Source organism: Ahaetulla prasina, chromosome 2, assembly GCF_028640845.1.
Source record: "Ahaetulla prasina isolate Xishuangbanna chromosome 2, ASM2864084v1, whole genome shotgun sequence".
In the NCBI taxonomy this organism is placed as follows: domain Eukaryota; kingdom Metazoa; phylum Chordata; class Lepidosauria; order Squamata; family Colubridae; genus Ahaetulla; species Ahaetulla prasina.
This window is the reverse complement of record NC_080540.1, coordinates 128,528,412-128,543,641: the sequence shown is the minus strand read 5'-3', so window position 1 is coordinate 128,543,641 and position 15,230 is coordinate 128,528,412. Positions and strand designations below refer to the sequence as shown.

Below are 15,230 nucleotides of genomic sequence, written 5' to 3'. Positions count from 1 at the left end.
ATCTATATGCTATGCTCTACCTAAACCTTAAGAATATGCTGAAATGCATCTCTACAAATTAAGACTTATTAAAACGATTAAAAACATACTGAATCACTGACATGTGGGCAGACGTCATAGAGTTTTGCTGCGTCTTCTGTGCTCATGGAACATCTAAAGAAATACATAACCATTGGAGAAAAGATTGCAAAAGGGTTAGCATATTCTACCTAACAGCATATTTAAATTTACATGCTCTTATGCTGGAATTTAATGATGTTAATTAATGAATAAAAAGAAAAAGATAAACGGTTTCCCCTATCCAGTGGTGTCCAACTCTAGGGGGTGATACTCATCTCTGTTTCTTAACCAAGGGAGTCAGTGTTGTCCGAAGATGCTTCCGTGGTCATGTGGCCAGCATGGCTATAAGCCAAAGCACACAGAACACTATTATCTTCCCAACGAAGTGGTACCTATTTATCCACTTGCCTTTAAATACTGAATAAAATCATTGGTCCATTAAACTTGTATGTTCAACTTTGACTGTTGAGACCTCCCCAGAGTTTCAGGCACAATCTTTCTTAATCAGTCCTATCTGGAGATGCCAGCAATTGAACCTGGACATTTCTGCATGCAAACCATTTTTTAGGGAGGTGGGGGAGAGATTATTGAGTGCCCCCCCCAAGCAGGTTTATCTATACTAATTTTTGTTACTAACTAGGTCATATACTCATAGGGGAGAAAAACATGGATTTAACCAAACTGCATGTGTCTCTAATGTGGCAGATGGCAGCAATGCCCTTTAATACTCACCAAGCTTTCTGCCCTATCTGATTTTATTTTTTTAACTTTATTATAATTACCTAGCATGCACCAAACAAATCAGTAACATCAAGCATACATATATGGTCCCTTGGATACAGTGGAGCACTCCTAGCAAATAGATACTGTTCTTTTTGCCTTCCGGTAAAATGGATGTTTTGTAATTGGTTACCTCAACCACACATAACAATTTTGTGAGAGGGTTTCTAACAGGGTCCCAAAATTCCAATATGCCCAATGGCCCCAAAAGACTGAGGTTTTCCAACATAAAGCCCTACTGTGTGAAGCCCTAATGTTAAGAGCAATATTAAGGCCTTTAATAAAGGCTTATATTGTTACGGTTGAGTAATTTACTTTGGAGCAAATGGATATATTTATATATCACCCATAAAATTATGAGAAATATAGTTCTATGTGTAAAAAATGTCTTACATTCTAAGATTTTAGGAGAGAATAGGGGATCAGAAAAGTACTCAAGATGCTGAATTCAAAAAGAGAGTTGTCTTATTTGCTCAACACAATGAAATCATCAGGGTAGACAATCTGCTCAAATAATCAGATAGTGAAGTACTACTGGTAAATACATAACACATAATTCAGAAATAGTAATTACAGATTATCAATTATATCAAACAATTACAGTATTTCCAGTTAGTGTCGAATTCTGCAGCCTTTTTTTTTTTAAAAGAGTGTCTCTTAAGGTGGGAGTCCCCAACCCCTGGGCTGTGGCCCACTACTGGGCCTTGAGCCATCTGGAACCAGGCCGTGGAAGTGGCCAGCAAGCGCATGCATGTATCACAACTTGCGTGAGCAACCGGCAAGCATGTATGTGCCAATTGTGCAAATGGAGCTGCATGCAAGCACCTGCTTGCCACTCACAGGGAACTATTCCGCCCGCCCACCCACTTGCAAAGCCATAAAGGTTCGGGAACTCTGCTCTAAGGAGTTTTGGCTACAACTTCCTCTGTATCTGTTAAGTAGCCATATTAACTGGACTGATGAGGATTGTAGTCAAAAATATCTGAAGAGCATGATATCCAATATTAAGCAAATATCAAAACAGTTTGTTTTTGAAATTTTAGTTTCCTACTTAACAAGTTGCTTCAACAGTTCTTATATGATTATTGTGCAAATCAGATGCCCCACCGTTTCCCATTACAACAAAAGCTTGCTAAAACTGACATTACTTAGCTACATAAGCCAGCTAAGGAAGCTTTTTCAGGTAAGGGAGATAGAAGAGTTAACATTAAAAATAGTAATGTTAGAAATGCAAGAACCAAGCAATCACCCCAAATTGCTAGTTTTCATTCAGGTTATACAAGTAATAACTCTGAAACAATCCCTAACTTCTTATAAAAAGATTCTATACAGCAGGGTTGATCAACATAGCTGGTATCTGAGAAACAAGAGTACAACTGACAAATCAGTGTTATGAGATTTTAATTCGAAAACAGCTAATGACATGCTCCTTAGCAAAGCAACAGAAATACCTTGCGCCATTGGAGAGCTTCAGAATGATTTGGTTCTTTAAATCATACACCTTTCCTAGCCACCAGTCATAGGCTATGCAGTCACCGTACATAAAGGGCTGAGGGGGAAGGAGAGAGTTAGAATGCCTGATTTTACAGTTTATTGTATCAGAGCTAGAAATTATTTTGATTCAATTAAGTTCATACAATTCTAATAGGATAAACTAAATCAAAGTAGGAACTACCGCAAGTGCAAGTGACCATGATCAATTGAACATCTTCTAGATGATTAAAAGGATTTTCCCTCCTTCATAAAATCCAGATATACAGAAACGTGTTAGTGTTTGCATATAGGAGGGGAATATAGGAGTAGGAAGGAGTATTATGTATGCTTGTTACCTTGAGTTACTAATAAAGTAAAGTAATAAAGGCAAGAAAAAAACACCTGAAAAAAGAAATAGCTGGAAACATTCTGGAGAAATCTTATAAAGAAAGTGGTTCAAGAAAGGACAGAATGTTTTGTATGACAATAAATTGAGAGGTAGCTTCCTCAGCCTTTTAAGATCAGTGTGACAGCCAGTGAGCTGTGGTGGTTAAAGTACAGATCTGGCACTAGCAAGCCACAGGTTATACACCCTCTACAATGGAAGCTTATTGTGCGATTTTCAGTTACTTACTTAGCCACTACTAATAATATGTTGAAACAATTTAATAGTAAGGCAGTAAAGAAATATAATAGTCTAGTGGAGATTAAAAAATCCAAAATTTGATTTTATTCTGAAAGAATAAAAGGATTTGGTTTATGTTATAATAAGGTCTTTCAATAAGAGCTTTCAAACTGGAGATCAAGACTAGAGATGCAAAAGCACAGGGAAAAAAATCTGGAATAACTCAAAAAAACGTATTATGACATCTTTTATAATACTGTATTTTAAATGATGCCTAACATGGCTAAAAAAAGCGTTCAACAATTGTTAGTCAGTTTTTACTCCCCAAAATGAATTCTAAAAATGGGAAGATTTTTTTAATATAAAAAATGTTTACAGTGTTAAGTCAATATAATTACGGAGGAGATGAACTATTTGATATAACTCTCAGTGTACTAGACAAGAATGCATTTCTTGTTCTCTCTAAGGTTTCAAAGTACTCAGAATACAGGAAACATTTATAGTAATTGTATCTCTACAGGGTGCTAAATTTAAGTTTTACATGTAAGTTATTTTTCCTCCCCAAATAATCATTTCCCCTCGAAGTCCTAGAATAGAAGGGTTCTTTTTAATTTCTTCAACATTTTTTGAAATTCTTTGAATATGGTCACAAGTAACAAACCATCTATTCATAGGCCTTAGAAAACTACCTTAGAGGCAGGTTCATGTGGAATCCCAAATCACGTAAGATTTAAAGGCATTACTCTCTTTATTTATTTATTTATTTATTCAAATTTGTATACCGCCCTATCTCCCGAAGGACTCAGGGCGGTTCACAGGCACATAAAACATTTATATACAATTAAAATAACTATTAAAAAACTTATTCTAATGCCAAATATTAAAAATATAAATATAAATCTTAAAACCAAATTTAAACCCCTGTAAATTTAAAAATCTATAAATTTAAAATCTAAATTTAAAATCTAAGCCAGTCCTGCACAGATGAATAAATGCGTCTTGAGCTCGCGACGGAAGGTTCGGAGGTCCGGAAGTTGACGGAGTCCTGGGGGGAGTTCGTTCCAGAGGGTGGGAGCCCCCACAGAGAAGGCCCTTCCCCTGGGCGTCGCCAGACGACACTGTCTAGCTGACGGCACCCTGAGGAGTCCCTCTCTGTGAGAGCGCACAGGTCGGTGAGAGGTATTCGGTAGCAGTAGGCGGTCCCGTAGATAACCCGGCCCTATGCCATGGAGCGCTTTAAAGGTGGTTACCAACACCTTGAAGCGCACCCGGAAGGCCACAGGTAGCCAGTGCAGTCTGCGCAGGATAGGTGTCATACGGGAGCCACGAGGGGCTCCCTCTATAACCCGCGCAGCCGCATTCTGAACTAACTGCAGCCTCCGGATGCCCTTCAAGGGGAGCCCCATGTAGAGAGCATTGCAGTAATCCAGGCGAGACGTCACGAGGGCGTGAGTGACCGTGCATAGGGCATCCCGGTCTAGAAAGGGGCGCAACTGGCGCACCAGGCGAACCTGGTAAAAAGCTCTCCTGGAGACGGCTGTCAAATGATCTCCCAAAGACAGCCGTCCACCCAGGAGGACGCCCAAGTTGCGCACCCCCTCCATCGGGGCCAATGACTCGCCCCCAACAGTCAGCCGAGGACTCAGCTGACTGTACCGGGATGCCGGCATCCACAGCCACTCTGTCTTGGAGGGATTGAGCTTGAGCCTGTTTCTCCCCATCCAGACCCGTCGGCCTCCAAGCACCGGGACAACACTTGATAACCGTTGGGGTGGCCCGGTGTGAAAAGTACAGCTGGGTGTCATCAGCGTACAGCTGGTACCTCACACGAAGCCACTGATGATCTCACCCAGCGGCTTCATATAGATGTTGAACAAAGGCGAGAGGATCGATCCCTGCGGCACCCCACAAGTGAGGCGCCGCGGAGCCGACCTCTGCCCCCCCGTCAACACCGTCTGCGACCGATCGGAGAGATAGGAGGAGAACCACCGATAAACGGTGCCTCCCACTCCCAATCCCCCCAATCGGCGCAGCAGGATACCATGGTCGATGGTATCAAAAGCCGCTGAGAGGTCTAACAGGACCAGGGCAGAGGAACATCCCCTATCCCTGGCCCTCCAGAGATCATCCACCAACGCGACCAAAGCCGTCTCAGTGCTGTAACCGGGCCGGAAGCCGGACTGGAACGGGTCTAGATAGACAGTTTCATCCAGGTGTAGGGGAAACTGATATGCCACCATACTCTCTACAACCTTCGCCGCGAAGCGAAGGTTGGAGACCGGACGATAATTACCTAAAACAGCCGGGTCCAGGGAAGGCTTCTTGAGGAGGGGTCTCACCACCGCCTCTTTCAAGGCGGCCGGGAAGACTCCCTCCACCAAAGAAGCACTTGTAATTGCCTGGAGCCAGCCTCGTGTCACCTCCTGAGTGGCCAGCACCAACCAGGAGGGGCACGGGTCCAGTAAACACGTGGTGGCATTCAACCTACCCAACAACCTGTCCATGTCCTCGGGAGCCACAGGGTCAAACTCATCCCATAAAATGTCACCAAGACCGCCTCAGCCGTCTCACCCGTCACTACAATTCTGGTCCAGACCATCCCGAAGCTGAACGATTTTATCGATAGATAACCGTTAAACTCCTCAGCACATCCCTGCAACGGGTCATCCCGCCCCTGATGTAAAGGGAGCGAGTCACCCAAACAGGGCGGCTGGGCGGTTATCTGCCGATGCAATGAGGGAGGAGGCGAGCTACGCCTCGCTTCCTCAATGCCACTAGGTAAGTCCTAGTATAGGACTTCACTAGTGTCCGATCAGCCTCCGAACGGCTAGACCTCCAGGGACTCTCTAGGCGTCTTCTCTGGCGCCTCATCCCTCGCCGCTCCTCGGAGAACCAAGGAGCCCGTTGGGACCCGCGCCGGGTCAGAGGCCGCAAAGGCACGACTCGGTCTAAGGCCCCGCCGCGCCGTTCCCAGGCCGCAACAAGTTCCTCAGCCGAGCCGTGAGCCAGACCCTCAGGAATGGCCCAAGCTCCGTCCGAACCCTCCGGGTCCATCAGGCGCCTGGGACGGAACCAACGATCGGCTCCGCCTCCCTGCGGTGGGAGTAGCGATCAGAAAGTCCAGGCGAAGAAGAGAGTGATCTGACCATGACAAAGGTTCAATGACTATTTCCTTCAAGTCCAGATCTCTCAACCACTGACCAGAGACAAAAATCAAGTCCAGAGTGCCACCCCCAATGTGAGTAGGGCCATCAACTACTTGGGTCAGGTCCAAGGCCGTCATGGAAGCCATGAACTCCCGAGCTGCTGTCGATGACGAGCCGGAAGATGGCAAGTTAAAGTCCCCCATGACTAAAAGTCTGGGGGTCTCAACTGCCACCCCGGCCAGCACCTCCAGGAGCTCGGGCAGGGCGACTGTCACGTAGCAAGGAGCCAGGTACGCGATCAGTAATCCCACCTGACACCTATGACCCCATCTCACAAAGAGGGATTCGCACCCAGCAATCTGAGGTACAGTGGTCTCCCTCGGCTCTAGGCTCTCTCTAATCACAACCGCCACCCCTCCACCCACTTTAGATCCAAAGTGAGCTGTAGTAATTGATATTGCTTATTTTTCTTGATTTAAGGTTACATTTGTTAAGCGAGAAGAGTTATTGCTGTGTCAGGCTAAAGTAAAATATTCTCACCCAGATATTCTGAAGATCTTTACTGTTAACAGGATACAGGATACAGTTGGTTCCCACCAGCTTTACTGCACACTCTATATTGACATCAACAACTGTCCCACACTGGCTGTCCTGGAAAGAAAAACAAATATTTTTTTTAAAACTTCAGCATGGTTTCAATATTTGCAGAACCCAAGAATCCTTCAAGTTTCACTGACTGCTTACATAGAGAGAGAGAGTCAAGATCCATGAAATACAACCTAACAAGATGAATAAAGAGCTTTAATGTCCACACACACACCCCGCACCTATTTACTGGGCAAAAAACCCTACTGCATCCAGAGTCTTTTTTTGTTTCTAAATGCATCACTGTTATCTGAAGTGTGGAACTCTTACATCAGATAAACTATTTCTCAGTCTAGGTAGCATCTGCTCGCTATTCAAGATGTCAGAACAAGGAGGATAGCCTTTATATACAAGTCAATTCAAATTATTGTCAAAAGAATTCCATAGAAAACCAGTGTTGCTTAAACAGTGTTTTATGCATTCAAGTGTCAATAATTATAGAGCTTGTATTCTTTGAACATTTAGAAAAGTGCCAAAAATCTTTTGGTAGAACAAATATCAGTAAATAGTTACTGTCATGTATCCTAAATTGTGGATGTCCTTTTTTTTCTCCCTTTAGTTCTTCAGATTTAAAGCATTATTTAATTAAGATAATCAATAACCAAGAGGATGAAATATTATTTTTGATACCCCTTGTGCCTATATATTACTTGTTCGTTGAGAAAGTAGATACAAATCTAGACACATCATTATCTTTTTATAATCTGGCAATTGCTAGAATGATTTATTTATTAATGAGTGGCATCTACTTAAAAATGAAGCCAATAGGTGACTTGCAGAATTATTCCCAAACTTCAAGACTTATTAAAGGGTACATTTATACTGAAGAGATCTGTCAATATAAAATAAGTGAATTACTTCAGGGAAGATAAGGCTGTTAATGGCTCTAGTCATGATGACCAGACATCATCTAATATATCAGCAGTATACCGCCTCTTAGTATCAGTAGCTAAGGAATACAAGATGATATTATACAGTTAATCCCCAGGTTATGAGCGTTCCCTTAGCGAACATTCAAAGTTACACAATAAACGCCCCACAGCATTTATGAATAAGTCCCAAAACTATGAATCTTGCAGCACCATCACAGTTATTTGCCCTTAAGAACAATTGCAGAGGCTCTGCAACTTTCGTCCTGAATGTTGTCAGCCAAAATGGAGCTTCTGAGGGGCGGATCCACCCCTCTGACGCTCTATTTGGACCTCCGCAGGCCTCCACAACTGTGTGGAGCATGAGGTATTTCTGTGGGTCAGGGAGGCCTTGGGTGGTCTTAGGCAGGTGGCCTGTTGCATCACTAGGCCCTTCCACGGCCTTCCCCACCCTGAAATACCTCATGTACACTTAACGATCCTTGCATTCGATTAGCAAATGCATGGGCGAAAGGAGGGAATGACCTGTTCAAGGTATCAGATTCACTCCCATGAATCCTTGGGTGACGAATGGAATGGACAAGCTCCATTTCGTTTGTAACTCGAAGACTACTTGTATTATAGTTTGTTTTATCTGTGGGCTTACCCTCTTTTGGATATTACCTGCATATGTTTCTCTCTCCAAAAAAACAAACATTAACCGGTATGTAGCAAAGGGATTTCCAAGGGGAGACAAACCCTTTACCATCAAGCATAACTTTTAAGATTCTGAACATGATATCCATGCACAGTAGTATGTCAAATAGAAATGCTAAGGTCTCGAGATTGCATACTGATTACAATTGTAATATATAGTATGTGGTTACTGTTTGCAATGCAGGTGTAGAAGAATAGTGGTTAAGGACTCAAGATTTCTTAAAATATATATTTCACTATAGTCCTTTTCTAATTGTTCAATGAGAAAATTGTTCTTAATTTTCAAATCAAATGATCACTGAAAGTAGCTGATGATTTATACCAGTGGTCCCCAATCTTTTGGGTGCCAGGGACCGGTTCTGTGGAGGGCAATTTTCCTGTAGAAGGGGGGGAGGGTGATTTTGCATGACACCTGGATCCCGTGTACGCGTGGATGGAGCTTCGCTCACTTGCGTGGCCTGGTTGCTGCTGAGCCTGGTTGTGTGAGCGGCCCAGGCATTGATTTACACTTTCTTGACTGCTTGATTTTGATACTTTGCCACTAAGGAAAAATGTTTACTGATTCCTGAAAAATGGCTAATAATATACAAATGTCTTTTTAGTTGTAACTGTAATAATATTTATTCCAACAGTTTGAATAACTGCAAACTGTTCCCTGCAGAAATCAGTATCCTAGCCAGATATTTACCTATGAACAACAATTTGCCTCAGAGCTGATATTACTGGTCTTATGCATCCTTTCTTCAATAACTTCACATGCTATCATGCTTATCTTTGAGCACTATTTGCACATGGGTATTAAAACACACTATTACTTCTATATAGATAAATGCTCTGGGCCTTGTAAAATATGTCTATTGCAGTTAAATTTAATATTAGCAACACATGAGATATTACTTTGTCTCTTTGTCCTATACATAGCAACACTTACACGTGAGCCCATATGCCTGACGACATCTCGAGGCACCACTGATCTGTCTTCGAGCTTCAACTAGAGTTGAAAAAAAGAGAAGGTAGTATTAATTCTAAGCAGATTTTCCTACATGAACAGCCAGTTCTGTATCAATTATAATTTGTATAATTTACACTCACTCTCTCTCTCTCTCTCACTCTCTCTCTCTCTCTCCCCCCCCCTTCAAAATTGTATCCCTGGGTATAAGAGCAATCAATACATAATGAAGTTTGCAATCATACAATACACTTTTTGCATCTCTCCTGTGAGAGATAATCCCAGAAGAAAATACATTATTCTATTCTATTTGTAATTTGTCATTTCTCAAAGCAACTCAGGCGTTCCCTGATAGGATCTTGGAATATCTTCCATTCCTATACTTAAGACAACCTAACCTGCCTATTGTCAGAATCAGATTGCAAGTGCTGAAACTGTTCTTCCATCACTAGCCTGAATATCACCATTAATATTGCATTATAATACCATATACAGTAATCAGTATACTGGAAATGCCATATATTCTGTATATAGTCTGTGTTATTCTGATTAATGAAGGGATAGGCATTCCTACATCTGGAACAATGCTATCTCTCCATCAATATTAAAATATAAATGGCAAAACATTTCTAGAATGCAAAATATGGTAAAAGGCAAGTACTTACATTATTAATAACTCGTCATACTAGAAAATAGCTATGAGGACATAGTCTACAAATGTCATCTATTTATACCCAGTAACTTGTACTGTATATGCTTCCCAGTATTGTGCCTGTGTAAAAATTCATCATCAAATAAAGCAACTGTGATTGCATTAAAAAGCTTTTTAAACAGCTATCTGCATTTTCTAAAAATCAATATTATGACACAATTTTAAATTCTGCTTCTACATACTCTGATAAATACATGCAGGGATGTTGAATTGTTGTTTCACCTTCCAAACGTGATCATTGCTGCACACAAGCAATTTTCCCTCCACTATACTCATTTTTGGTTTCTGTTTTGGTCACTTTAGCCTCTCGTCTCATACTTTCACTTCACTAAAAATCTATAATCTGGCAGAACCATACTTATCTGCAACCACCAACCCAAAAATCAACAATTGTTTAGTGTGAGAGAAATGGAACTATTTTTATTATACTACATTGCTTCCTGGCAATTTTGAGATAATCTGCAGCCAGATTTTAAATAATGTCTAAGTATTAGTGCAAACTTTCAAGTATCTTATAATATACTAGTATTAATTTATACAATGTTTGTTGATGAGAAAGAAAACTAACATTAAATAACAGAAGTTGGACACTGACAACTTGCATCTTATAGACCTGTTCTCCAGATAATACATCATGATCTAATGATCTACAATAAAGCCTCCACTTGGGGAACCACTGATACTGTAGGCAACATTTAAGTCCAGACCCCACCACAAAAAACAATAAAATCTACTGTATTCAAAAAGTTCCAATTGTTTGTGTAAACTAAAAGCTTTGTATCAGCTTAATCATTTGTATAATGTTATTACAGATATCATAAATTACATAAATTGATGCAAAGAGGCGGTGGTCTTAACTGATAGGCTTCTTCTCACTGAGTGGGAACAGCATCCAGGAATGGATTGTCCTCGTCTGCTAGCCAATAGGACTGAGTCTGCCAAAGTTGCGAGGACACGCCTACACTAAGAGTCCCTAGCTTTTGGCGAAGGCTTAGAGATAGATTTGATGTGTCTTGGTCAGAAGTTTCACTCCCCAATGGACCAAGGACCAGCCAGTCAGTAAGGGTGGGGTTGGATGAGGTTCCCACTCAACGAGAAGAAGCATATCAGGTAAGACCAATGCCTCTTCTCCATTGTAGTGGGAACAGCATCCAGGAAAGCATTGTCCTCACGGGTGGGCTGCAGCCTGGTCCGAGGTCCCCTCATCCGCATGCACCCTTTGGAGGACCCGCCTACCAAAGGCTGCCTCAGCCGAGGTATACATGTCCAGCTTATAGTGCTTAATGAAAGGGGATGGGGAGGACCACATAGCTGCATGGCAAACCTCTTCCAGAGACGCTTGCATTGCCCACACCGCACTTGTGACCACACTCCTTGTGGAATGTGCCATAATGCTCTTGGGCAGTGGAAGGGCCTATATCTCATATGATTTGGTGATACATGCCCTAATCCAGCAGTCCAGGGTCAATGGAGTGACCTTGGCTCCTAAGGAGGCAGGCTGGAATGACACAAAAAGCAACTCTGTCTTCCTGAAGGGGGAAGTTCATTTGATATAGATACAGAGTGCCCTCCTCACGTCTAGCGTGTGCCACTTCCGTTCCAGTGCATGCACTGGGTTGGGGCAGAAATTGGGTAGGATAAGCTCCCGGGCCCTGTGAAACCATGAGTTAACTTTCGGAATGAAAGAAGGGTCCAAATGTAAAACCACCCTGTGGAAAACAGAGAGGTCCTGTCGGATGGAAAGCACCAATATCCATCTGGCCGATGTTATGGCCACCAGGAATGCCACCTTGCAGGTCAGGAAATGCAATGTGGCCAATCTCAGTGGTTTGAATGGGGCTTTGGTCAGCACCTGCAGTACCTTAGTGAGGTTCCAAGTAGGATATCTGTGAACCACTGGAGGCCATAGATTCATTGTGCCCCTGATGAATCTGCGGACGGTCAGGTGCTGAGTCAGGGACTCCAGCCCCCCGCAAGAAAGGACTGAGGACAGGGCAGCCACCTGGCGATGGATCGTGTTTGGCGATAGACCCTTGTCAAGCCCCACCTGATGAAACTCCAGTATCTGGGGTATGGATACAGATGTTGGGTCCAAGTGTGACCTGGGGGACCAGGAGCAAAACGCCTTCCAGGTGGCATCATAAATTCTGTTCGTGGAAGGCCTCCTGAAGGTTTGTATGGTGTCTATCACATTGGAGGAATAATTGTCTAGGCTCAGAGACCTCTGCTCAAATGCCAGGTGGTCAACTGGAGCCACTGTGGGTCCGTGTAGACCAAAGTCCCCGACTGAGGGAGACTCTGTCTGGCAGTATCCTCCAAGGGCTGGCCACGGAGAGGGTGACTAAGTCGGCAAACCATGGCCGCCTGGGTCAGTGTGGTGCCAGAAGCAAAACCTCTGCCCATTCCATCAGAATTTTTCTTATCACCCTTGGGATGAGGGGAAAAACACACCGGACTTTTTGCGGCCAAGGGCTGCGAAGCGCATCGACCCCATCTGCATCCAGAACCGCAAACCTTGCAAAAAATCTTTTCAGCTGGGCATTGTCTGGAGTGAGGAAGAGATCCATGCCTGGCCATCCGAAGCGCTCCATCAGTTCCTGAAACAAAGTCGGATGCAGGCACCACTCTGCATGGTTGACTGTGTCCCTGCTAAGCCAATCTGCCTGTACATTTGTGGCTCCCAAAATGTTCTCTGCCCGTAGCAACAAATGGAGCCTCTCAGCCCATAGGCACAGCCTTTCTGCCTCTCTCATAAAGGACCTAGAATGCGTTCCCCCTTGTCTGTTAATGTGTGCCTTAGTGACCACACTGTTGGTCAGAATCTCCTGGAACTGTTGCAGGGCCAGATGGACTGCCCAAGTTCCAGCCAGTTAATATTGTGGCCCAGGTCTGCCTGTGACCACTGTCCTTGGGCCATCCTATTCAGGAGGTGTGCCCCCAGCCAAAGAGGCTGGCATCTGTTGTTAGTGTTAGACGTTCAGGTTCCTTGAAGAGACTTCCCTAGTAATAGTTCGGAAAGTCCACCATCGCAGGGATCGTATCACCTCCGGTGGTACCCTGACTTTGGAATGGGAATTGCTCCTGCCTGTCCTCTGGTAGGGGAGGAGGAACCACTGGAGCGACCTGGTGTGAAGGTGTGCCCAGGGAACTATAGAAACACAGGACACCATCTTGCCCAGGAATTGCGAGAGGGTGGCCAGGGGGACTGTACGGTCCCTACTGATCCTGCCTGCTAATTCCTTAATAATTGCCTGGCACTCCTGGGAGAGGTGTACCTTTCACGCCAAGGTATCTATTTCTGCTCCTAAATGCAGCAACCGGTTAGTTGGTGTGAAATGGCTTTTGGAGGTTTTTATTGAGAACCCATGATTCTGAAGCACCTGTATGGTGCTTCCGAGATCCTCACACACCTGGGAAACAGAGGCAGACTGGATTAAGATATCACCCAGATAGCACTGGACGCACATGGGAAGAGCCCGGAGATATGCCACTAAGGCAGCCAACACTTTCGTAAATGCCCTGGGTGCTGACGACAAAGGCAGGCCAAATGGCAATGCCTTATATTGATAATGTCTGTCTCTATAACAAAACTTTAGGTATTGCCTATGTCCTAGTAGAATGGGGACATGAAGATAAGCTTCAGTAAGATCAATAGAAGTGAGGAAGTCGCCCACCCTAACGCTATCCAAAATGGACTGAAAAGACTGCATCTTGAACCGCTTATAGATGATAAGGCAGTTCAGTTGTTTCAGGTCTAGAATTGCCCTGTACCACTCCCCCCACCGAGGGTTTTGGAATTACAAAGAGGATGGAATAAAATCCCAATTGAGTATGTCTGTAATCAGGCAAGGACTCGTAAAAAGGAGCTGAATCTGTGGCGGTGGCTGTCTAAACGACAGTCCCAGGTTTACCTGACAGCCTGGCTGCCCTTAGGCTAAATGTGGAGCGCAAAGCTACCTGCCAAGCCAGAATGCACTGGAGCCTCGATCTGCTGCCAATTAAGCCCCTGGGTCAGCGCTGCGAGCGAAGCTCGATCGGGCTGCCCAGTCAGAATCACCGACCAATGATCTGACACGCCTACTCAAGCTGAAAGCTCTTTACGCTGGAATTGTTGGTGGCACAGCTGTCAGTTGGTGATATAGCTGCCATGTTGGTAGTAAAGCTGTAATAGATAGGATCAGTATCCAGGAATTAGGTGACCTATGGAAAAAACACATCTGTCTTTAGCTAGGACCGAGTCAAAAGTTGGGGACAGTTGGCATAGGCGTGGCCTCACAACTTTGGCAGACTCAGTCCTATTGGCTAGCAGACGAGGACAATCCATTTCTGGATGCTGTTCCCAGTACAGTGAAGAAAGATATATTACATCATTCATAGATTTAATAGACAATCTGTTTAATGTGCTTCACAGTTTAACTGTCCCCGAATGGGTTATTTGCAGGAAAACAGAGCTCTTCTTGTGAAGCTATTATGTATTAAAATTATCTTGCTTCTCTTTCCAAGTACAATCAAAATGCCTCATATGAAATAAATAATTCTGATTCAGTTTTTCCAAAGAAGCTTCAAAATAATTCTGGTATAGCAAATTCTGTTAATAATCTGATGAAAGTGTGACAATAAAATGGCCAAATAAGACTTTTTGGATAATCATTACATTATGCTCAAGCTGCAACTGAAAATGCTCTGACAGGAAAAAGGATTTTTAAACATGCTTGTAGAAGCAAACTTCTTTTAAGGTGTACAATCATGAAACTCTAAAAACTTTAGCTGTGTCCCTTAATTCCTTCCCAAAATTGATATCAAATTTGTTTTGGCTCATCCACTTCTTTGCCTCCACACTACTTGTTGGGATGCTTTATACCTCTCTGCCTACTAAGTCAAAGTCAAAGTCCTCAGTCAAAAAAAGGTAGTGCAAACTCTGAAGATTTGAATTTTACCGGTAAAATCACCAATGAGGGCACAACCAAAGTAACATTCCAACTAGCCTGAGCCAGTGCAGCAAACCCTTTTAAATTACAGGAAGACCTGAACAACCTAGACCATATTTCATCACATTGTTATGTCATGAAGTCCTCCAACTTGGAACTTGAGGGGTCTGATCCAGCAAATTGTCAGCTTCAGTAACCGACAATTAATCAACCAGTTGAGGCTGACTCAATAGATAATCAGCAGGAGCAGGTGTGGAAGAAATCAAGGGACAATAGGCCAGTGCCTGATCAGATACCCAATTGCAGAATATACTAGCAGATTTGGAGAACCAAGCAAATAGGATCCA

General features: G+C 43.4%; 1 protein-coding gene across 1 annotated transcript in view; it reads right to left on the bottom strand.

The window, feature by feature from the left end:
• UBE2O (ubiquitin conjugating enzyme E2 O) overlaps nt 1-15,230 on the bottom strand; it is an 84,082-nt gene that overhangs the window by 27,057 nt on the left and 41,795 nt on the right. Inside the window, exons 2-5 of the mRNA XM_058168933.1 lie at nt 9,226-9,285; nt 6,625-6,735; nt 2,292-2,389; nt 90-153 (exon numbers count right to left, since the gene is read on the bottom strand). Of these exons, the coding sequence (XP_058024916.1) occupies nt 90-153; nt 2,292-2,389; nt 6,625-6,735; nt 9,226-9,285 (333 nt within the window). The remainder of the gene's footprint in view (nt 1-89; nt 154-2,291; nt 2,390-6,624; nt 6,736-9,225; nt 9,286-15,230) is intronic.